General features: G+C 43.6%; 2 protein-coding genes across 5 annotated transcripts; one reads left to right on the top strand and one right to left on the bottom strand.

Moving 5' to 3' along the window:
- Window positions 1-978: 978 nt before the first annotated feature.
- On the top strand, window positions 979-15773 carry LOC110488161 (ubiquitin-conjugating enzyme E2 E1). 3 transcript variants are annotated; one of them, XM_021560248.2, is made up of 6 exons: window positions 979-1151; window positions 1980-2128; window positions 2672-2722; window positions 11940-12072; window positions 14844-14991; window positions 15182-15773. In XM_021560248.2, the coding sequence occupies exons 2-6, from the start codon at window positions 1986-1988 to the stop codon at window positions 15277-15279; spliced, it is 573 nt and encodes a 190-aa protein (XP_021415923.1). In that variant the 5' UTR covers window positions 979-1151; window positions 1980-1985; the 3' UTR covers window positions 15280-15773. The 3 variants fall into 3 exon arrangements, with proteins under 3 accessions (XP_021415923.1, XP_036827322.1, XP_021415924.1); XM_036971427.1 differs by lacking the exon at window positions 979-1151 and adding an exon at window positions 1238-1503; XM_021560249.2 differs by lacking the exon at window positions 979-1151 and adding an exon at window positions 1562-1716.
- A 177-nt stretch (window positions 15774-15950) lies between these two features.
- Window positions 15951-24493, bottom strand: LOC110488160 (NF-kappa-B inhibitor-interacting Ras-like protein 1). Of its 2 annotated transcripts, XM_021560247.2 has the most exons (4): window positions 24316-24493; window positions 24039-24149; window positions 17664-17905; window positions 15951-17369 (listed from the first exon to the last, which is right to left on the bottom strand). In XM_021560247.2, the coding sequence occupies exons 2-4, from the start codon at window positions 24130-24132 to the stop codon at window positions 17127-17129; spliced, it is 579 nt and encodes a 192-aa protein (XP_021415922.1). In that variant the 5' UTR covers window positions 24133-24149; window positions 24316-24493; the 3' UTR covers window positions 15951-17126. The 2 variants fall into 2 exon arrangements, with proteins under 2 accessions (XP_021415922.1, XP_036827324.1); XM_036971429.1 differs by having other exon boundaries at window positions 24039-24492.
- Between the last annotated feature and the right edge of the window lie 121 nt (window positions 24494-24614).

Here is a 24614-nt window from a genome sequence, read left to right as displayed (position 1 = left end):
GCCAGTGTTGAAAGGAGTGGAGTCGGGCCTTAACATTCTGTGTTTTGCTGCTGTAAATGATTTGGTGTAGGTTGGATCCTAATTCTTATTCGTCAAAGAGAAGCGGCAAAGTGTAGAGAGACCAGCAAAGGGATGTAATTATTGTTGACAGGCAGGGAATGGAAGGGGGACATTGGGACTCTACCTCCTCATCTTTACCCCACAGGGAGAAGAAGAATGATTATTGTTTCTGATGCAGAGCCTCATAATCTCACTGGTTCTCTTCCTCAACCCCCAGCTTGTCCTAAGAGACCAGGGCAGGGGGGATTGGTTGGTAAAGACAATACCACTTAAAGTCTTATATCTCAACCTCTTTTTTGATGGGCTAGCTGCCAGTATGGTGTGTTCTTCCTCCTTTGAGGACAGTAAATCCCACAGGTTGTTGGTGTTGGTCAATGGGTTAATGTTAGGCTCAATCAGACCCTCTGACTGGAGAGGTTGACTGTTTGCCCTGTAGCCTACTGAACTCAAATGAACCATTTTAAGACTTATATTGGTCATGTTTACATTCAAAATGCAGCTCAGTGGACATTGTATGGACTGCCATCGTCACATTGAAGAAGCTCTCTCATGTGGTGAAGCAAATACACCAGGTGAGTTCAGACGGTATAAAGCAGTAGCTTGCATGTACCTGCAAGTTAGCCTCTTCCGCTAGGTTATCCATTAGCCTACATGGTCCATTTCTATCTGCAATAAGAGGATGCAAGCCAATTTTGCAGGAATGCTTTGAAATGCAGGAAACTTCATGTAGCCTAATATGACCATCATAAAGAAGAGATAAGAACATCTAATATTTCTGTCAACCTCTGCTGATTATTGGGAGTGTAGGTGGACTTCACTTTTACATGATGCATTGATAACATTATATATAGGTTTATGGTATCCACAATGGTCAGAATCATCCCCCCCCCCCCCCCTTTCCAATTATAGAGTAGTGCTCAGCTAGCTCTCTCAATTTGACATTGTCATCGAGTGTGCCCAACCGAGACGGAATCCATTGCCCTGGATAACTCTAGCTTCGTCTGCTGCTGCCTCTGCACCCACACTTCCGCTCCGCGAGAGGCAAAAGGCACGCGTCCAGGCGACGGAGGCACTCACAGACACAAAGAAAGGTGGGCCTATCTAACACTAAATGCTTTTTTTTAAATCGAGAAATACATATTGTATTGTTTGGCGCGTCTGAGGGATCGACATTTGGATCTCCACTGTGGATAGGTTATAGCCGTTGGGGTTGAAATTGAGGAAAACGGTCCGTCCTAAAGACTGGGCTGAGATCAGCTTTAGCTGCCTATCGAGGGATGCCAATATAAAATCTAATTGTAAAACACATTGGCTTCGGTCTACAGATTCAACTAGTTTGGCATACATGTTCGGCATATTCTCTTATGGGTGATTGAAGAGCATCTGATTTCAAAGTGAAAGTTTCATCAAGTCAACGAATGCTCAGTGGGAATGAAGAATGAGGAAGGTTCCCCAAACGAATGCGACATCGCCCAATACACTTTAGGCTACATTGGGCTATTTGATCAGTTGAGGAAATTAGGCTACAGGCTACCTCCTCGTCGTTCTTATTTTGCTGTAATGAAATGTAATCATTTCACAATAAGAGCGGAGTGGGCTCCTTTGTTGTAGCACAACTCAGCTAAAATAACGCTTCAGTGCAAACATCAGCTTTAGGTCAGTAGGCTAATCTGTTAGAGCGTTAAGAAAGACTGGGGGTAATGGTTTGACGATAAACTCATATTGAATTGTCTGTAAACCTATGAACACATCGTTGGTTGGAGCCTAACAACAATAGGCTAAAGGTCGTATTGATGGCGCTGGTTATTGATAGCCTACATTGAATATTTGCAGTGCTGCTGAAATTGGGGGGGTGGATCTTAGGTGTATTTGTTGTTTTTCTGTGGCCTGAATGTTGCTTTTTGTTTTTGTCTGTACAGATCGGTATGTCGGATGAGGATTCGCGTGCCAGCATTAGTTCTTCGTCCTCAACTCATCAGCAGTTAGAAAAAAACGCGCCTAAGAAACGAGAAGAAAGCAAAGCCAGCATGAGCAAGACTTCCAAACTCCTCTCCACCAGCGCCAAAAGGTAAGGCTGTCAAAAAAATGCAACGTTTCACTGAGTTGATATTTTATAATACCGTAGCTCACTCGCGGCCACTTTTGTTACAATGTATCGTCTTGTCATTGACTGGCGCGTGTCACTATAGTGTTTAATTTACAGTGGACCATTTTCTGAATTCGGTTCTGTATATATAAATATTAACTTCCGAATAATGTTTTTTTTGTTTACCGTTTTGAATATGTTCTTAACCTTCCTAGTGCATTGTTGTCAAATTGTAAATAGCCTATGATTCAATAGATGACTAACTTATTTGCATATTTATTTTCAGTGTTTATTGTGGTAAGACTAGAGAAAATAAAATAACAAATCTGGCACAGTGCAGTCTATCTATAGTTATATTTGTCCTCATCCTGATTTACTGTCTGTCTTGATCCTTTGGTAAAATTAGCATTCTGGATATTTTGAGTGTCTGCCATGACAATGTATCTTGTTCCCTATTATTAATCTTCTGTTAGAATCAAGAAGGACTATGTGAGTGACCATTTTCATTTTTGTGCATTATTTCAGAATTCAGAAGGAGTTGGCTGACATTACTTTGGATCCGCCACCGAACTGCAGGTAGGCGCGTGTGTGTGTGCGATTTTAGCATGTAAATGTTGGTGGGGGAAAACAACATTTTTTTTGTGGGGGGGGGGGGGGATGCATGCTAGTAAAGCCACTACACAACTCTGAACAATAGATTAATTGCGCTATAACGGTGCACACAAACTGTTAGCGCCTACATAAAGCTGTCCCAACAGCAGGGTCCCAACAGCAGTCCGAACACCTTACCACTGCTACACCTGGCTATCAGCGGAGCCTTGTCTGACAGCGAAACAGTTTATTCAGCCTCATTTACTGCCTTTTTAAAAACATAGCAGATATGGCTGACTTGCTTAAACAAATGTGGTTTCTACTAACAATTGAGATGTACAAAATATGGCATAAGTGGATGACAAGCGGATAAGAGGCAATCCGTAATTTCAATGAAGACATTAATGAGCGAGCTAGGAAGGACGTAGTGAATATAACTATTTGTTCAGCACTTTTGAAATGTACAGTGACAGAATTTAGAACATGGGCCGTTCTTACAGTGTTCTCTCTGTACACCAAGTCAGAACTGTAGGATAAATAAATGGGGCATATAAGCAGACATTGAAAGCTCTTAAAATATTTTATGATTACATTTCTTTAAAACAGGTTATAGGCTTCATGTGCACCACCTAGTCAGAACAATAGGTGAAATTAAGAGGGGAAAATAGACAAAATTATTAGGGTGTGGCATATGGGCTACTAATAGCTTACTACACAACATACTTAGTATTACTTTCTTAGCTACAGTATATATATCTCCCCAGCATATTACATAATTTATACAGCAGTATAAAATACATGTTTGGACTCACCATGTGCTGTGCCCACTTGAACAGGAAGGTGGCGCGACGGTCCTTCATGGGCAAATTTTGTCATCAAAGTCTGGCATTCTCTGGATTTATGGTGCTTTCACGACAACTGGAAACTCTGAAAAAAACAAGGTCGAATCACAATGACATCAGTGATCTTCAGGTCTAGAAAGAGGTCTGAGTTTCCGACTTACATTTCCGAGTTGGATGACAGTACAAAACGTATTTTGCCAGTCGGAGCCAGTTTTTTTCCTGAATTCCCAGTTGTCTTGAACTCACTGAAGTCAGATTTCCAAGTTATGAGTTAACAGTTGTTTTTTAGAAATCATGCTCGATTGACAGCATGGCCAATGTTGAATGTTTATCATTGGAAGACCCTTAAACCCAGAATTGGGACCATAAACCCACTCAACCCACTCCACTGAAGAGCAGGCTAGTGATTGCTTTGAAATGCTTGCAGTTAGCCACTGATTCCTTCCAAACCACTCATTGTTGAGTTTGCAATTTCCAACTTGTTGTGTAATGTTTATGTCCAATGGCCGGTGAGCACCGATACGTTTTATCTATAATTTCTCTTCATATGACAAGGATTAGAAGGGATTTGCCAGTAGATTGTCGACTTGATTCATGATGATGACTGCTAGCTAAGATTTTGAACATATGATGTTAACATGAACAGTCCAATCAAAGCTACTGTAGATATAATGTGATTTGACATCATTTTATCTGTAGCCAATGAACTTGAGCCTTCTTGGATGGGCACTTCTAATGTAACTCTATGGCAGCACCCAAGGGGCTTGAATTTTTCGAGCTCTGGCCTTAGATTTGCCGGTGACTTAGTGTCCCCATGAGTGACAGAACATTGAGCCAATCCCGGCGCAATTAGAGAACATTACTAACCCCTACGCTCCGTATTTTCAGAGGCATGATGCACACAGTTCTTCTGACATGCATCCTGGAAGGCCAGTGAAGTGGTAGAGAAGAGATGTGCTACACAGACACACACACACACACACTCTCTAGAGAGACAGGAGATGTACAAGCAGTTCCTTGTCGTGTGTTATTGAACCTTGAAGGCCACTGAGGGAGTTAATCTCTGTATGTATATCTTCAATGAGGTCAGAATTTACGCTCACCTGCTGACAAGCTGCTGTGCTGCGGTCAGTCTACACTTGCCAGTCTACACGCACTTAGGAAACCGTGGGTCATGATGATCCTGTCTAGACCCTGAGAAGTGAGCTGATTACATGTTGGCGCAGCTCTCCAGACCACCAGTTGGACACACACACAAACCAGTTCCAAAACAGACATTTAGCTAGCTGATGACCCTGGCATATGACTGCTATGGATTTGGCTGGCTCACTCAACATGTCAGAGAGTAATGGCATGTTTTGAGACAGGAGCTTTGTGCTCTGCAGCTGGAAAGGACCATGAAGGAAGGAATCCTATTTGACTGACTCTAGTCATTCCATCCATTGGTGGGTTTTGTGGCCTGCTCTAGTGTAGTGGGCTACTATGGTGCTGCTGTGGTATTGGAAAGTGGAAGGAGCTCTGGTTAATCCAGAGGGATTATGGGGGTTTATAACCACATCACCACGTGTTGCCCAGATGCTTGGAACCCAGTGAACTAAAGAGGGGGTTTTGGGGGGCTGACCCAGTGAACTATGTTCCAACCAGACATTCTGCTGCCACCTTAGTGACCTGACGGTTGTGTCATAGAATGGAAGTAATTCAGTGAACCATGCTTGTGTGACGAGTCGCCTTGCCTGAGACCTGAAGACGTGCATTAGCTTCTTGAGCTAATGCCTAGGCTTTAGCTCATCAGACTAGTACAGTCTTATGGCTCGGAGTGACAATGTGAAAACATCCAAGCCAGCCCAGTATGCCTACAGTGCAGGTAGTGAGTGTGGAAAGGGTATTTGTGGCCTTGGACCTATCTTTAGATACACTATACATTCTTTGCATGAGGCAATTTATATAGTGGTTTTGTCAGTAGTTTTCATGAATCTATCAGTTGGTTTTCCTGAACTGGATGTTTTCTGCCATAGCTAGCATGTCATGTTTTCTGGCCACTACATGGCAAGTTCCTCAGATGACATTCATCAAAAGCTAATTATACTTGACACGGGGAATGCCACACACACACTCCAGCCTTGTTTTATTTTTAAATGGTCTTGTCGTTGTCATAGTGCTAACATCACACACTCGTTTCCTTCCCCCTCACATGCTCTCTCCCTCCCCCTCCCATGTTCTCTCCCTCCCCCTCACATGTTCTCTCCCTCCCCCTCACATGTTCTCTCCCTCCCCCTCACATGTTCTCTCCCCCCCTCACATGTTCTCCCCCCTCACATGTTCTCCCCCCTCACATGTTCTCCCCCCTCACATGTTCTTCCCCCCCTCACATGTTCTCCCCCCTCACATGTTCTCTCCCCCCCTCACATGTTCTCTCCCCCCTCACATGTTCTCTCCCCCCCTCACATGCTCTCTCCCCCCCTCACGTGCTCTCTCCCCCCCCTCACGTGCTCTCTCCCCCCCTCACGTGCTCTCTCCCCCCCTCACGTGCTCTCTCCCCCCCTCACGTGCTCTCTCCCCCCCTCACGTGCTCTCTCCCCCTCTCACGTGTTCTCTCCCTCCCCCTCACATGCTCTCTCCCTCCCCCTCACATGCTCTCTCCCTCCCCCTCACATGTTCTCTCCCTCCCCCTCACATGTTCTCTCCCTCCCCCTCACATGTTCTCTCCCTCCCCCTCACATGTTCTCTCCCTCCCCCTCACATGTTCTCTCCCTCCCCCTCACATGTTCTCTCCCTCCCCCTCACATGTTCTCTCTCCCCCCCTCACATGCTCTCTCCCTCCCCCTCACATGCTCTCTCCCTCCCCCTCACATGCTCTCTCCCTCCCCCTCACATGCTCTCTCCCTCCCCCTCACATGCTCTCTCCCTCCCCCTCACATGCTCTCTCCCTCCCCCTCACATGCTCTCTCCCTCCCTCCCCCTCACATGCTCTCTCCCTCCCTCCCCCTCACATGCTCTCTCTCCCCCCTCACATGTTTGCTCTCTCTCCCCCCTCACATGTTTTCTCTCCCTCCCCCTCACATGTTTTCTCTCCGTCCCCCTCACATGTTCTCTCCCCCCCCCTTCACATGTTCTCTCCCCCCCCCCTTACATGCTCTCTCCCTCCCCCTCACATGCTCTCTCCCTCCCCCTCACATGCTCTCTCCCTCCCTCCCCCTCACATGCTCTCTCCCTCCCTCCCCCTCACATGCTCTCTCCCTCCCTCCCCCTCACATGCTCTCTCCCTCCCTCCCCCTCACATGCTCTCTCTCCCCCCTCACATGTTTGCTCTCTCTCCCCCCTCACATGTTTTCTCTCCCTCCCCCTCACATGTTTTCTCTCCGTCCCCCTCACATGTTTTCTCTCCCTCCCCCTCACATGTTCTCTCCCCCCCCCCCCCTTCACATGTTCTCTCCCCCCCCCCCCTTACATGCTCTCTCCCTCCCCCTCACATGCTCTCTCTCACCTTCATTTGTTTCCTTAGCTGCTCTTTGGCTACTACTCCCTTGCACTTTTTTTTCTAGCACTTGTTTCCTTTCTTTGACAAACACACTCTCTGTCCCTCCCTTCAGGATGTAGCCCCTGGGTGTCTGGCCTTGCGGTGGCGTCTCATTGGATTCTTGACATTCTCAGAGTTAGGGCTCATGATAGTAATTGAACATTGAAAGCTTGGTGTGTGTGTGTGTGTGTGTGTGTGTGTGTGTGTGTGTGTGTGTGTGTGTGTGTGTGTGTGTGTGTGTGTAACTGCTCTGTGACTGGGATAGTGGTCAAAAAAATAAAAATGAAATGTTGTTTTACAAGGTCAGCCATAGTAGTACGGCACCCCTGGCGCAAACTAGGGTTAAGTGCCTTGCTCAAGGGCACATAGACAGCTTTTTCACCTTGTTGGCTCGGGTATTTGAGCCAGTGGCCTTTTGGTTACTGGCCCAACACTCTCACCGCTAGGCTACCTGCCGCCCTAAACTTGCAGAACCTGGTATTCCCAGGCAGTTTTCCATCCAAGTACTAACCAGGCCCGACCCTGCTTACCTTCCTAGATCAGATGAGAAGGGAAAACAGTGGGTTCCAATTGTGTTCTTACTGCCTCTTACTCACCCCCCTCACTCTCACCCCTTCACTGTGTAGCCCCAGCATTGACTGCTGGCTAATGAGTGTTGTGTCTGTGTGTGTGCTTCTGAAGGTGTTTTCACTTCAGGAAGCGTGCCAGTAGTTATTGTAAGCCATCTGAGGTGCTTGTGATTCTTTGTTTATACCCTCTAGTGTACTCTGAGCTAATGTTTAGAGTGAGAGATTGCGAGCCAAGGATTTTTGTCTCCTCTTGACACAAAATGGAGTGTTACTGTTCCAGAGTGTTGAAGTTGTTGTATGTGTGACTGTGATGGCTGCTGTCTAAGTCTCTCTAAAGCTTTTCATATCTATAAAAAGGACTCCCCACTGGGGAGGAAGTGTCTAGCACCATGCTGTGTTGTTAGCGAGCGTTAAAAACCCAAAGTACTGCTGCTACCTACTGTACCTCTGAGCTGGTATTTCTGAAAGGAGTTGTGTTTATTCGGTAGTCATGATCATTGGAGTGGGACCTAGTGTTGGGATAATGGAGGCTGTTTTGCCTGCTGTGTTCATGGTCCGTTGGGAAAGTGTTGCCTTATTTATTTAGTTAACCTTTATTTTGACAGGGAGTCAATACTGAGACCAAGGTCTGTTTTCCAGAAGAGCCCTGTTTGGCACAACAACACATTAAAACACAATATACACATTAGCTGTTTTTTAATCGCTTTAGTACAATACTGAACAAAAATATAAACGCTACATGAAACAATTTCAAATAATTTACTGAGTTACAATTCATATAAGGAACTCTGATAATTGAAATGAATTCATTAGGCCCCAATCTATGGATTTCACATGACTAGTAATACAGATATGCATCTGTTGGTCACAGATTTAAAAAATAATAATAATAATAAAAGGTAGAGGCATGGATTAGAAAACCAGTCAGTATCTGGTGTGACCACCATCATGCAGTGCGACACATCTCCTTCACATAGAGTTGATCAGGCTGTTGATTGTGGCCTGTGGAATGTTGTCCAACTCTTCAATGGCTGTGCCAAGTTGCTGGATGTTGGCGGTAACTGGAACACGGTGTCGTACATGTCGATCCAGAACATTCCAAACATGCTCACCAGACATGTCACCCATTGATTATGTATGCAGGCCATGGAAGAACTGGGACATTTTTAGCTTCCAGGAATTGTGTACCGACCCTTGCGACATGGGGCCCATGCATTATCATGCTGAAAAACATGAGGTGATGGTGGCAGATGACTGGCACAACAATTGGCATTAAAATGTCCATCAATAAAATGCAATTGTGTTTGTTGCCCGTTGCTTATGCCTACCCATACCATAACCCCACCGCCACCATGGGGCACTCGTTCACAACGTTGACATCAGCAAACCTCTCACCCACGCAACACCATACACGTGGTCTGGGGTTGTGAGGCCGGTAGAACGTACTGCCAAATTCTCTAAAACAACGTTGGAGGCTTATGGTAGAACAATTAACATTAAATTCTCTGACAACAGCACTAATGGACATTCCTGCAGTCAGCATGCCATTGTGCAGTCCCTCAATATAGACATCTGTGGCATTGTGTAGTGTGACAAATCTGCACATTTTAAGAGTGGACTTTTTTTGTACCCAGCACAAGGTGCATCTGTGATGATCATGCTGTTTAATCAGCTTCTTGATATGACACACCTGTCAGGTGGATGGATGATTTTGGCAAATGAGAAATGCTCACTAACAGGGATGTAAACAAATTTGTGCACAATTTGAGAGAAATAAGCTTTTTATGCGTCTGGGATATTTTACTTCAGCTCATGAAACATGAGACCAACACATTACATGTTGCGTTTTATATATTTTTTCAGTATATATATTTTCACTGCAGTACCTATATAGACCCATAGGGGGCCCGCAGACCCCGGTTGTATACCCCTGCCCTAGTGGCACCAATTCCTCCAATTTTAAAGGGCATTGGCGATCATTCCACACGTAAGGTGCAAAAAAAAAAAAAAAAGCAGTTGGACCCAACTCAGTGGAACTGGAAGGGATCTCCAGAGATGGCCATCCCTGAGGCCGGGTCTGGTATCTCGTACTTCTATAAGTTAACAATTAAGTAAGATACTGAGGAAGTTTATGCAGGAGGGCTTTATAAACTAGAGTGCAATGCATCGATCTACGAGACTTCAAAGAGGGCCAGCCTATTGCCCGTAATAAAACGTAGTGCGCTATGATAAACACGTAGTGTGCTATGATAAACACGTAGTGCGCTATGATAAACTGTCCATTGGCTTCAATACAGTGGCAGCTGTATTCATAATCCTATACACAATATCCCCATAGTCTATAATGATATGAATGTCGGCTGAATTATTTGTACTCTCCTATTTAATGAAATGCATGACCTATTCCTATAAAATCTCTGAATGAAGAAAACAGCCTTGAAGCATTCCCATTACTCCTGGAATGCTTGGTAAATATTATCTTTACGTTACTGAAAAGAAGGTTCACTCACAGGCCGATTACACCCCCCCCCCAAAACAAAAAAAATTTGATATTATTCTATGTATACTGCATCTCTGTGCGATTGCCATTATCAGGAATGGGTAGTGTTTCTTCAGTCTTTCAGCCGCTCTGTTGAAGTGCCGTCATTATGCTATCTATTTTGTTATGACAGCCTAGTGTACATTACACTGTGTTTCTGGTTAGTGCTATAAAAAGAGGTAGTGCTAGCAGCTGCTAATGGGTTCGAGATGATGTGATGACACATAAAGAGGACAGTATCTGCACTTAGACATATTCCTGGCAAGCCAAGGTGTCAAGTGAGAGTTGAGATACAGACTGAAGTCAGGAGTTGCATGCATTATGCTGGCCCCTGATACAACTGGCCTGTACTCTCACAGGGATGACCATTTCTATTTACACTTGGAAGATTATCCCCTGTTGTTTGCAAAAAGATTCAAAATAAACAAACAAGACACAGTATCACAGAAGTAAACAAAAGCGTTTTGGAGAATCAGAAAAATCTGTTATTCCACTTGTTACCTCACTGATGCATTGAGTGTAGACATTTTGATGGTTCTTCATCACAAACACAGTCTCCCAGCTGAAATGTGGACTGATCTTGCCCCACCTTTCCTTTCTCTCTGTCTGTATCCTTTCAGAGGTCAGAAAAGAAGCCCCTGCCTGTTATTGAACTGAATGACAACACAACAGTGACTATTAGTGTGGCATATTGAACTGAACGACTACATTGACTGCAGCATGCCATATCACCCCTGCTGGGAACACTACGTGACATTTGTCTGTTGGGGTGGAGAACAGACTCTCTTCTGTGGCTCTGCTGTGTATCACACACATCTGTTGTCAGGCAGAGAAACCACACAGGCTGGATGTTTTAATGTGAAATGATACAATACTTCTATATACAGATTTTTGGCATAGAATTAGGAACTGTATTTTAGACTGACACTATCCTGTGTTTTTGGCATATAATTAAGTACTGTATTTTATACAGAGACTGTCCTGTGTTTTTGGCATAGAATTAAGTACTGTATTTTATAAAGAAACTGTCCTGTGTTTTTGGCATCAAAGTATTTTTTGGGGGGTGATAGGCATAAAATTAAGTGTTATGTTTTCACATTGATTTCTAATTAGCTTTGCTGTTAGCTTCAATGTAAAGCATGCATTTTGGTCGATGAGTAATGACAAGGCGTTTTTCGTCGTAGACCATTTCTGTGTTTACATTACTCAATACTGGTGGGTGGCCTTAATCCAGTGGACTATCAGAAGCTCCATTCAACCCCTGTCAACTTGTCTTATGTCACTGAGCAAATAAACTGCATAGCACTATAGCTTTGTTTTGGTTTTACTACGAGGCGATGACCTGACTCGTGGCAGGTTGCGCTGGTAATGAGCTACATCGATAATGCTGTGAATGATAGTGGATTATATTTATATATATATGGAATTATTATTACAATGATGCCTACATTTCTGTTTTTCTGTTTTCTGATACACAAGTATTAGCATTTTAATGTGTTAGTTAACCTTTACTTTTGTGAGCTAGTTATTAGTTTGAGATCAGATATTTTAGAAAGCCTCAATCTCTATAAATCAAATAGCCTGTGTGTTTGTATGTTCTACAGAGAAACCAAGTGTAAAGCACAATATTATTGCATTCCTTCATCACATTCTGTCATCTTGTCTTTCACCCTTCATTTCTCCAATGCCATGAAACAGTGCAATGTACCTATGTTGCCTGTTTGTGTGTTTGCAGTGCGGGTCCAAAAGGAGACAACATCTATGAGTGGAGATCCACCATCCTGGGACCACCAGGCTCTGTATACGAGGGAGGAGTCTTCTTCCTAGATATCGCCTTCACACCAGACTACCCCTTCAAACCACCCAAGGTAAAGACTCCAGTCAAAACAACTCAAACAATGAATAGAACACTCCTCGATTACACAGCTTTGTAGGCTACCACTTTCTCACTAGAGAAGGGAACTTGTTATTGCAAAGTTGACCGCTGGAGGGAGCGATTGCACTTGGATTTTATTGAAATGCAGGGCCTCTAGTTCTTTCTGCCAATTACAGTTAATGGTCAATTTAACCAAACCAACCAACCAAACCAGACTCAAAAGGCTTGAATAGAAATGTGGCTTCCATGATTAGACTGAGTTTCCATCCTCCAAGCATTGTTGAGCAGATTATTTTGGTGTTTCTTTCAGGATCTACCAATGTAACATCAATAACAGTCAGGGTGTATTGATCTAGAGAAACTTAGTTGTTTCCTTGTTTTTACTGCCTGGCTGTGCACAGGGCGACAGACAGACAGACAGACTGACTGACTGACTGACTGACTGACTGACTGACTGACTGACTGACTGACTCACTCACTCACTCACTCACTCACTCACTCACTCACTCACTCACTCACTCACTCACTCACTCACTCACTCACTCACTCACTCACTCACTCACTCACTCACTCACTCACTCACTCACTCACTCACTCACTCACTCACTCACTCACTCACTCACTCACTCACTCACTCCTATAGCTGCTGTCTGAGAACAGGGTACACCACAGACTAGACTAGCAGATCCCCTCCACACCTTGGAATAACCTGGGAGCACAGTTATGGAGCACAGTTTCCACAAGCAGGCCAGCATGGTTAGTCACTCATGAAGTGATTGAGAGAGAATGAGTCAGCTAGGGAGATTGTGATTGAGTCAAAGGGTGCGTCTCCAATGTCACTCCCACTCTGATCCCTCCACTGTTCAGGCAGGCAGCCCGGAGGTCAGAGGTGGCTCCCTAATGATGTTTGTCTCTTGTCTTCCTAATGTTTCGCTCCTCTTCTTCTGTGTTACTGGCACAAAGAGATGCTCAGCTCCAGAAGGACTGGAAAAAGCACATAAACCACAGTGTGCATTGATCTACAGTTTGTCAGAGGTTTACATGCACCTTAGCCAAATACATTTAAACTCAGTTTTTCACAATTCATGACATTTAATCCTAGTAAAAATTCCTGTCTTATGTCAGTTAGGATCACCACTTTATTTTAAGAATGTGAAATGTCAGAATAATAGTAGAGAGTGATTCATTTCAGCTTTTATTTCTTTCATCACATTCCGAGTGGGTCAGAAGTTTACATACACTCAATTAGTATTTGGTATTATTGCCTTTAAATTGTTTAACTTCGGTCAAATATTTCGGATAGCCTTCCACAAGCTTCCCACAATAAGTTGGGTGAATTTTGGCCCATTCCTCCTGACAGAGCTGGTGTAACTAAGTCAGGTTTGTAGCCCTCCTTGTTTGCACACGCTTATTTAGTTGTGCCCACAAATTTTAGGTGGGATTGAGGTCAGGGCTTTGTGATGGCCACTCCAATACCTTGACTTTGTTGTCCTTAAGCCATTTTGCCACAACTTTGGAAGTATGCTTGGGGCTGTTGTCCATTTGGAAGACCCATTTGCGACCAAGCTTTAACTTCCTGACTGATGTCAAGATGTTGCTTCAATATATCCACATAATTTTTCTACCTCCTGATGCCATCCTATTTTGTGAAGTGCACCAGTCCCTGCAGCAAAATACCCCCACAACATGATGCTGCCACCCTCGTGTTTCACTGTTGGGATGATGTTCTTCGGCTTGCAAGCCTCCCAATGTAACAATGGTCATTATGTCCAAACAGTTCTATTTAAGTGGACATTTCTCCAAAAAGTCAGATATTTGTCCCCATGTGCAGTTTCAAACCGTAGTCTGGCTTTTTATGAAGGTTTTGGAGCTGTGGCATCTTGCTGAGCGGCCTTTCAGGTTATGTCGATGTAGGACTCGTTTTACTGTGGATTTAGATACCTGTGTACCTGTTTCCTCCAGCATCTTCACAAGGTCCTTTGCTGTTGTTCTGGGATTGATTTGCACTTTTCGCACCAAAGTACATTCATCTCTAGGAGACAGAACGCGTCTCCTTCCTGAGCGGTAGGACGGTTGCGTGGTCCCATAGTGTTTATGCTTGCGTACTATTGTTTGTACAGATGAACGTGGTACCTTCAGGCGTTTGGAAATTGCTCCCAAGAATGAACCAGACTTATGGAGGTCTACAATTTTTTTTTTCTAATGTCTTGGCTGATTTCTTTTGACTTTCCCATGATGTCAAGCAAAGAGGCACTGAGTTTGAAGGTAGGCCTTGAAATACATCCACACCTCCAATTGACTCAAATTATGTCAATTAGCCTATCAGAAGCTTCTAAAGCCAGACATAATTTTCTGGACTTTTCCAAGCTGTTTATAGGCACAGTCAACTTAGTGTATGTAAACTTCTGACCCACTGGAATTGTGATACAGTGAAATAATCTCTGTACAAATTTGCTGGAAAAATTACTTGTCATGCACAAAGTAGATGTCTTAACTCACTTGCCAAAACTATAGTTAACAATAAATTTGTGATGTGGATGAAAAACGAGTTTTAATGACTGTGTATGTGAACTTCTGACTTCAACTGTAGTTTAACTTGGTTGTATCCTAGGTGACCTTCCGTAACATCAATGACAGTCGGGTGTATTGATTTCTAGAGAAACGTTGTTGTTTCCTAGGTGACGTTCCGTACCAGGATTTACCAGTGTAACATCAATGACAGTCGGGTGTATTGATTTCTAGAGAAACGTTGTTGTTTCCTAGGTGACATTCCGTACCAGGATCTACCACTGTAACATCAACAGTCAGGGTGTGATCTGTCTGGACATCCTAAAGGACAACTGGAGCCCCGCCCTCACCATCTCCAAAGTGCTGCTGTCCATCTGCTCCCTGCTCACTGACTGCAACCCTGGTAAGACTTAAGTACCATATACTACTGTAATGCGTGTTCAATTGAAATGAATTAATTACAGTGGCTGATTTGACGGGCATTGTAGTCTTATTTCAAACATTGTCATATGTGGAATTCCGTGTGTACGTGCTGGCTGGTCAAAGCTATAGTTGATGCCTATCTATAACTATGTTATCTCCACCCCTCACAGCTGACCCTCTGGTAGGAAGCATCGCCACCCAGTACACAACCAACAGACCAGAGCACGACAGGATAGCCAAACAGTGGACCAAGAGATACGCCACATAGACACACAGGACTGGGTCGTATTCATTAGGGACTGAAACGGGGAGGAACTACTTGGAATTGTCCAATAAGAAACGTTCATTTCTGTTTCCCATTGCAAAAGGTTTTCTGTTGCATGCCCTAATGACTACAATCCGGGGCAACATGAGGGGGAGGTGTCGTCTTTCTGGGATGACTTGGGGACTGTCAGGTTGGGGGAAATGGGAGCTTGGAGACTAGGGAAGGATTTTTCTTGGAATTTGTCTTATCTCCTGATATTTTGTTCATGGTCTTTTTTAAGTTCTCGGCCCGTATATTATAATGAAGATTTTGGTAATAATGCTTTTCAATGTTTCCTTAACGTTCTGTAAATGATTTTTTTGCTAATTGTACTACGAAATGAAATTAATTTGAAATTGTTGGACTGCTTGTATAAATGTACAATGGTTTTCTGGTAGAATTCCTAATCTCATGTCAACGTGAATTTCACATAATAAAGTAACCGTTGGTGTAAGCGCTCTTGCATATCTATTATTTCATCTGCTATAACATATTGCTGAAACATTGGTATTTAGCCTATACAGCACATAATGTATAGGTGTGTTGCTGATATACAGTCATTGTTCAATGGCGGTCAAACTGAAATGTGCATATGTCAGGAAGCAGATGGACAGCAACAAACAAAACAAACTAAGTAGCAGCATAAAATATGACATTTATTTAGCTAGGTCTCACACAAGACATGAAGGACACAGGCAATGTTAAAATTATCCCTCCATCCTCAGTATTCACAGAAAATTACTTTCAGAAATATGGTGGAATGTCCTGGCCCATGCCTCCACCAATCCAATGCTTCTACGTTTGTAGTACCGAACGAGTGTACACTTCAGGAGAGACAGAAGCCACATTTCATCCCATTCCTACCCGCTAGGAATGAAGTTTTTAGTAAAGTGACAAATAAATTAGGTAAATAAAACATGTACAAAGCTAATAAACTACACAGCTTTTGTATTAACAAATACACAAAAACAACCATTTACAGACATTTAATAATCAGACATGAGCAACATACCTGATCAAGGTCGTACCATTGTTTTTTTTATTGCTACCGGGCCATACACTAGATGGTAGTAGGCCATACACTAGGTAGTATCTAGTAATATGCCGTACACTAGATGGTAGTAGGCCATATACTAGGTAGTATCTAGTAATATGCCGTACACTAGATGGTAGTAGGCCATACACTAGGTAGTATCTAGTAATATGCCATACACTAGATGGTAGTAGGCCATATACTAGGTAGTATCTAGTAATATGCCGTACACTAGATGGTAGTAGGCCATACACTAGGTAGTATCTAGTAATATGCTGTACACTAGATGGTAGTAGGCTATACACTAGGTAGTATCTAGTAATATGCCGTACACTAGATGGTAGTAGGCCATACACTAGGTAGTATCTAGTAATATGCCGTACACTATATGGTAGTAGGCCACACACTAGGTAATATGCCTCACTCTAAAGGCGCATTAGATGGGCCTAGACCTTGCTGTACAGCGGCTACTATAGTCATCCCATAGGATGGGACACACTGAAACCAGAGGGGTGTATGATGACACCAAAAAGCAGGCTCACTCATTTAGCCAGCTCACTTTGATAAACATTAAGATACATCTCTTGATTTGCTAGTCAATAAAAAATCAAATAAAAAGCTCTTAATATGGGTTGTTGGTTGTCTATGGAATGTAGAGTCATGGTGATATGAAGTCAGAATATTAATTGAAGTTGGCTGGCTAACTCATCAACCCTACTCTGTAACATCTCCCCCCTTAAGTACTTGGAACTTAGGTGCTCTTGAGGTTGAGTTCAGTTCATATGTCGTTGGACGCCGTGCCCTTGCTCTTGCGTCCTGGAAGAGGGAAGGCAGACTTGCTCTGAGGCTGTGTGAGGCGGCTGGTAAGCATGGTGAAGGGTTCGATGAGAGAGTTCCTCTCAGTGACGCTGACCTCCCAGAGCTTGACCTTCTCCCCCCGTGCCCACTGCTGCGCTGCCTCCTGCTCCACCTGACGACGCTCACGCAGGTCTGTCTTGTTCCCTAGCACGATCACCATCACCTGGAGGAAGACGGCGGAAGAGGGGACACTCCAACTAAACTCAACAACAATAGTATGAGGTTCTGGTTTGTGGACAATGTGCTTCTGCTTGCCATTAAGAGTCTACGCCGGTTTAGAATAAAACCACTGTGACAACTGTTTATGTAAATAGGGCTTTATGAATACATTTGATTGATTGATTAGCTGTTTGTGACCAAAACAATAAATGAAACCTGGCTCATTTGACTAAAATGTTAAAACCACACACACTTATCAATCCTTAGGGAGAGTTTCAATCATTCACAATCCCAGTACCTCTTTCTTGTCTCTGGACTTGTCTATTTCCTTCTTGAGGACGTCCACCCTCTTAAAGGACTCCAGGCTGTCCACACTGTAGACCAGCACAAAGCCGTCTGCCACAGAGTAGTAGTGCTTGGGAAGGTCCAGGCCGTCGTGGAGCCCCCTGGTGTCATAGAGACGTAACTGTTCCTTTACACCACGATCCGTTTCCACCGATGCCACATACACATCCTCCTGGGTCTCAGTGGACTCTGAACCTGCAACAGACAGGAGACAATGGATCATTCAATGGTTGTGTTCAACACAACAGTCTAGTAGGTAGTGTAGGTAGGCAGTGCTCATTCAACTCTCGGTTAAATACCGTATTTATATTCTATAGCAGGGTTATTCAACTCTTAAAAGGCGCTGCATGGCCAATCCAAATAAAATTGTATTGGTCGCATACACATACAGTGGGGCAAAAAAGTATTTAGTCAGCCACCAATTGTGCAAGCTCTCCCACTTAAAAATTTGAGAGAGGCCTGTAATTTTCATCATAGGTACACTTCAACTATGACAGACAAAATGAGAAAAAAAAATCCAGAAAATCACATTGTAGGATTTTTAATGAATTTATTTGCAAATTATGGTGGAAAATAAGTATTTGGTCACCTACAAACAAGCAAGATTTCTGGCTCTCACAGACCTGTAACTTCTTCTTTAAGAGGCTCCTCTGTCCTCCACTCATTACCTGTATTAATGGCACCTGTTTGAACTTGTTATCAGTATAAAAGACACCTGTCCACAACCTCAGACAGTCACACTCCAAACTCCACTATGACCAAGACCAAAGAGCTGTCAAAGGACACCAGAAACAAAATTGTAGACCTGCACCAGGCTGGGAAGACTGAATCTGCAATAGGTAAGCAGCTTGGTTTGAAGAAATCAACTGTGGGAGCAATTATTAGGAAATGCAAGACATACAAGACCACTGATAATCTCCCTCGATCTGGGGCTCCACGCAAGATCTCACCCTGTGGGTTCAAAATGATCACAAGAACGGTGAGCAAAAATCCCAGAACCACACGGAGGGACCTAGTGAATGACCTGCAGAGAGCTGGGACCAAAGTAACAAAGCCTACCATCAGTAACACACTACGCCGCCAGGGACTCAAATCCTGCAGTGCCAGATGTGTCCCCCTGCTTTTGCCAGTACATGTCCAGGCCCATCTGAAGTTTGCTAGAGAGCATTTGGATGATCCAGAAGAAGATTGGGAGAATGTCATATGGTCAGATGAAACCAAAATATAACTTTTTGGTAAAAACTCAACTCGTCGTGTTTGGAGGACAAAGAATGCTGAGTTGCATCCAAAGAACACCATACCTACTGTGAAGCATGGGGGTGGAAACATCATGCTTTGGGGCTGTTTTTCTGCAAAGGGACTAGGACGACTGATCCGTGTAAAGGAAGGAATGAATGGGGCCATGTATCGTGAGATTTTGAGTGAAAACCTCCTTACATCAGCAAGGGCATTGAAGATGAAACGAGGCTGGGTTTTTCAGCATGACAATGATCCCAAACACACCGCCCGGGCAACGAAGGAGTGGCTTCGTAAGAAGCATTTCAAAGTCCTGGAGTGGCCTAGCCAGTCTCTAGATCTCAACCCCATAGAAAATCTTTGGAGGGAGTTGAAAGTCCGTGTTGCCCAGCAACAGCCCCAAAACATCACTGCTCTAGAGGAGATCTGCATGGAGGAATGGGCCAAAATACCAGCAACAGTGTGTGAAAACATTGTGAAGACTTACAGAAAACGTTTGACCTCTGTCATTGCCAACAAAGGGTATATAACAAAGTATTTTGTTATTGACCAAATACTTATTTTCCACCATAATTTGCAAATAAATTCATTAAAAATCCTACAATGTGATTTTCTGGATTTTTTTTCTTCTCATTTTGTCTGTCATAGTTGAACTGTACCTATGATGAAAATTACAGGCCTCTCTCATCTTTTTAAGTGGGAGAACTTGCACAATTGGTGGCTGACTAAATACTTTTTTGCCCCACTGTATTTAGTAGTTGTTATTGCGGGTGTAGTGAAATGCTTGTGTTCCTAGCTCCAACAGTGCAGTAATATCTAATCATTCACAACAATACACACAAATCTAAAAGTAAAACAATGGAATTAAGAAATATATCAATATTAGGGTGAGCAATGTCGGAGTGTTTGTGTGTGTATATATGTATATATGATGGAATGTATAGACACTGGACAGTATGTGGAAAGAATATTTAGTATATCTGTAGAATACATAGGATAGAATAGTACATATACACCAATAGTTGAATACAATGGCATTGACTAGAATACAGTATATACAGTGCCTTGCGAAAGTATTCGGCCCCCTTGAACTTTGCGACCTTTTGCCACATTTCAGGCTTCAAACATAAAGATATAAAACTGTATTTTTTTGTGAAGAATCAACAACAAGTGGGACACAATCATGAAGTGGAATGACATTTATTGGATATTTCAAACTTTTTTAACAAATCAAAAACTGAAAAATTGGGCGTGCTAAATTATTCAGCCCCTTTACTTTCAGTGCAGCAAACTCTCTCCAGAAGTTCAGTGAGGATCTCTGAATGATCCAATGTTGACCTAAATGACTAATGATGATAAATACAATCCACCTGTGTGTAATCAAGTCTCCGTATAAATGCACCTGCACTGTGATAGTCTCAGAGGTCCGTTAAAAGCGCAGAGAGCATCATGAAGAACAAGGAACACACCAGGCAGGTCCGAGATACTGTTGTGAAGAAGTTTAAAGCCGGATTTGGATACAAAAAGATTTCCCAAGCTTTAAACATCCCAAGGAGCACTGTGCAAGCGATAATATTGAAATGGAAGGAGTATCAGACCACTGCAAATCTACCAAGACCTGGCCGTCCCTCTAAACTTTCAGCTCATACAAGGAGAAGACTGATCAGAGATGCAGCCAAGAGGCCCATGATCACTCTGGATGAACTGCAGAGATCTACAGCTGAGGTGGGAAACTCTGTCCATAGGACAACAATCAGTCAGTCGTATATTGCACAAATCTGGCCTTTATGGAAGAGTGGCAAGAAGAAAGCCATTTCTTAAAGATATCCATAAAAAGTGTTGTTTAAAGTTTGCCACAAGCCACCTGGGAGACACACCAAACATGTGGAAGAAGGTGCTCTGGTCAGATGAAACCAAAATTGAACTTTTTGGCAACAATGCAAAACGTTATGTTTGGCGTAAAATGCAACACAGATCATCACACTGAACACACCATCCCCACTGTCAAACATGGTGGTGGCAGCATCATGGTTTGGGCCTGCTTTTCTTCAGCAGGGACAGGGAAGATGGTTACAATTGATGGGAAGATGGATGGAGCCAAATACAGGACCATTCTGGAAGAAAACCTGATGGAGTCTGCAAAAGACCTGAGACTGGGACGGAGATTTGTCTTCCAACAAGACAATGATCCAAAACATAAAGCAAAATCTACAATGGAATGGTTCAAAAATAAACATATAGGTGTTAGAATGGCCAAGTCAAAGTCCAGACCTGAATCCAATCGAGAATCTGTGGAAAGAACTGAAAACTGCTGTTCACAAATGCTCTCCATCCAACCTCACTGAGCTCGAGCTGTTTTGCAAGGAGGAATGGGAAAAAATGTCAGTCTCTCGATGTGCAAAACTGATAGAGACATACCCCAAGCGACTTACAGCTGTAATCGCAGCAAAAGGTGGCGCTACAAAGTATTAACTTAAGGGGGCTGAATAATTTTGCACGCCCAATTTTTCAGTTTTTGATTTGTTAAAAAAGTTTGAAATATCCAATATATGTCGTTCCACTTCATGATTGTGTCCCACTTGTTGTTGATTCTTCACAAAAAATAGTTTTATATCTTTATGTTTGAAGCCTGAAATGTGGCAAAAGGTCGCAAAGTTCAAGGGGGCCGAATACTTTCGCAAGGCACTGTACATATGAAATGAGTAAAACAGTATGTAAACATTATTAAAGTGACCAGTGTTCCATCATTATTCTTTTTTAGATTTTTTTTGTATTTTTCCCCCCAATTTCGTCATATCCAATTACAATCTTGTCTCATCACTGCAACTCCCCAACTGGCTCGGGAGAGGCAAAGGTCGAGTCATGCATCCTCCGATACATGACCCGCCAAACCCCGAAATCAGCCGAACTAATGTGTCGGAGGAAACACTGTTCAACTGACAACCGAAGTCAGCCTGCAGGCGCCCGGCCGACCATAAGGAGTCGCTAGAGCATGATGATACAAGTAAAGCCCCCCCGGGCAAACCCTCCCCTAACCCGGACGACGCTGGGCCAATTGTGCGCTGCCCTGTGGGACTCCCGGTCACGGCTGGTTGTGACACAGCCTGGGATCGAACCCGGGTATCTAGTGATATCTTAGACCGCTGCGCCACTCGGGAGGCCAGTGTTCCATTATTAAAGTGAGTAGTGATTCCATGTCTATAGAGCAGCAGCCTCTAAGGTGCGAGGTTGAGTAACCGGGTGGTAGCCGGCTAGTGACAGTGACTAAGTTCAAGGCAGAGTACTGGGTGGAGGCCGGATAGTGATGGCTATTTAACAGCCTGATGGCTTTGAGATAGAAGCTATTATTTAGTCTCTCGGTTCCAGCTTTGATGCACCTGTACTGACCTCGCCTCCTGGATGATAGCGGGGTGAACAGGCCGTGGCTCAGGTGGTTGATGTCCTTGATATTTTTGGTCTTCTTGTGACATTGGGTACTGTAGCTGTCCTGGAGGGCAGGCAGTGTGATCTGTTGGGCAGACCGCACCACCCTCTAGAGAGCCCTGCGGTTGCAGGCGGTGCAGTTGCCGTACCAGGCGGTGATACAGCCCGACAGAATGCTATCAATGGTGCATCTGTAAAATTTTGTGAGGGTCTTAGGGGCCAAGCCAAATTTCTTCAGCCTCCTGAGGTTGAAGAGACGCTGTTGCGCCTTCTTCATCACACTATCTGTATGGTTGGACCATTTCAGATTGTCAGTGATGTGTACGCCGAGGAACTTGAAGCTTTTCACCTTCATGATGTGGATGGGGGTACTCCCTCTGCTGTCTCCTGAAGTCCACAATCAGCACCTTTGTTTTGTTGACGTTGAGGGAGAGTATATTTTCCTTGCACCACTTCGACAGGGCCTCTCACCTCCTCCCTGTAGGCTCATCATCATTGTTGGTAATCAGGCCTACTACTGTTGTATCGTCTGCAAACTTGATGATTGGGTTAGAGTCATGCGTGGCCACGCAGTCAGGGGTGAACAGGGAGTATAGGAGGGGGCTGAGCATTTACCCTTATGGCACCCCTGTGTTGAAGATCAGCGTAGTGGAGGTGTTGTTGCCTACCTTCACCACCTGGGGATGGCCCGTCAGGAAGTCCAAGACCCAGTTGCACAGGGCAGGGTTCAGACCCAGGTCCCAGAGCTTAATGATGACCTTGGAGGGTGTCTTGTTTTGCACACTTTGTACAAAATAATAAAATGCAGTACTACAGGATATTTCTTAACGAAGCTCTTTATTAGCTAGCTATAACTGTTATGTTCACGTATCGCCAACCAGGATCAAACTGACCATGACCTAAACATTTGGGTGGTCTTAACCAATCATAGCACAGTATGATATGGCGGTAAAATGCATCCAATTACAATTCAGTATGTTTACACATATGAATATTACAGAGGGTACTGTGGTGTTGAAGCCTGAGCTATAGTCAATGAACAGCAATCCAACGTCTGCATTGGCCGTGCAGCATTTACAGTGATACGGCCTCTGCAGAATTCAGGGCATTCATACTTCTTGGCTTGGAGGAGCAATGCAGAGCTGTTGTGAAGAAAGTTGTCAAGGAAGTGAATTTGTGTTTAAACAGGACCTCCCTCCCTCCCCTACCATCAGCCAATCATGTCAATGCAGAGTTATGTGGAGCCCTCTGCATTGTTACAACATTTGAGATGCGCACAGCAATGTAGTATGTAGCTCATTGGGTCACACCATCCATAAGGCTCCTCTGACCACATTTTCGGATCAAGCATAAATAGTCTCTTCATTGGCTATAAGGCCACAACAAGCCCACACCATGCTGGATGGTCTTTATCAGTTCTCTGCTTCACCCCAGATCATGGTCTTCAATTCACCTTCATATGAAGCCATGCATATACTTAGTCACAGATTTAATCTGCTAAAGTTGCATAGTGAAAGAAAAGTAGAACGCTGTCTTGCTCCAAATAACTGGACATTACAGGCTACATTTTCCAATGCAATGCTAATTCCCTTTGAACACTACAAGCACATTTTACAGTGTTCATCTCTCACAACCACAGGCAAGTTCAAGTTTACAGTCATCAACTTACCAACAGCGTGATTGCCATACAACAGCTGTTCAAGGATGGCTGTTTTTCCTACAGATGCCAAACCACACACCACAACTTTGCAACCTTTCCCCATTTCGATAACGCAAAAACCTGCAATAGCAGAAAATGAAACGTAAAATAGCTAGAAGATGAGCTGGCTAACTACTAGCGGGAAGCATCAAATATTTGCTCATTGTTCTATCTATGGAAGCATCTTCGTAAACATCGCATCCAAAGTTACCTAGCTAACGTTAGCTTGATGCAATAAAATAAGTACCTTGGTTTAAAAGCTGACAGAGTTGGACAAATAGAGAGATTACAATTATTATAGCAATAAACTGGGTATCTACGTAACTTTGAAGTGATTTAGCTAGCTAACGTTAGCTAAAATCACAGCATCCATTCTGTGTTTTGACAACAAGGAAATCCCAATGATTCTCTGCGCTTGTGCAGAGGCAAGGGGTGGGGGTCAAACTTTGAGGAAAAAATGCACGGTATAAATAAAATATATACATGTTATTTGTAATGTGCATAGATAAATGTAAAAGAAAATGGTATATTACCAGCTGCCAATGA

The sequence above is a fragment of the Oncorhynchus mykiss genome, chromosome 32 (genome assembly GCF_013265735.2).
Source record: "Oncorhynchus mykiss isolate Arlee chromosome 32, USDA_OmykA_1.1, whole genome shotgun sequence".
Classification (NCBI taxonomy): Eukaryota; Metazoa; Chordata; class Actinopteri; order Salmoniformes; family Salmonidae; genus Oncorhynchus; species Oncorhynchus mykiss.
Note: the sequence above shows the minus strand (reverse complement) of the source record. Positions and strands in the feature narration are given on the sequence as shown.

Excerpts from the sequence above, each read along its gene's own strand:
- LOC110488161 (XM_036971427.1), top strand. Across the intron at positions 12,073-14,843 it reads ACCCCTTCAAACCACCCAAG|GTGACATTCCGTACCAGGAT; the intron begins GTAAAGACTCCA and ends GTTGTTTCCTAG. Across the intron at positions 14,992-15,181 it reads GCTCACTGACTGCAACCCTG|CTGACCCTCTGGTAGGAAGC; the intron begins GTAAGACTTAAG and ends CACCCCTCACAG.
- LOC110488160 (XM_021560247.2), bottom strand. The coding sequence starts at position 24,132 with ATGGGGAAAGGTTGCAAAGTTGTGGTGTGTGGTTTGGCATCTGTAGGA. Across the intron at positions 17,906-24,038 it reads GTATGGCAATCACGCTGTTG|GTTCAGAGTCCACTGAGACC; the intron begins GTAAGTTGATGA and ends TGTCTGTTGCAG. Across the intron at positions 17,370-17,663 it reads AGTCCAGAGACAAGAAAGAG|GTGATGGTGATCGTGCTAGG; the intron begins GTACTGGGATTG and ends GTCTTCCTCCAG.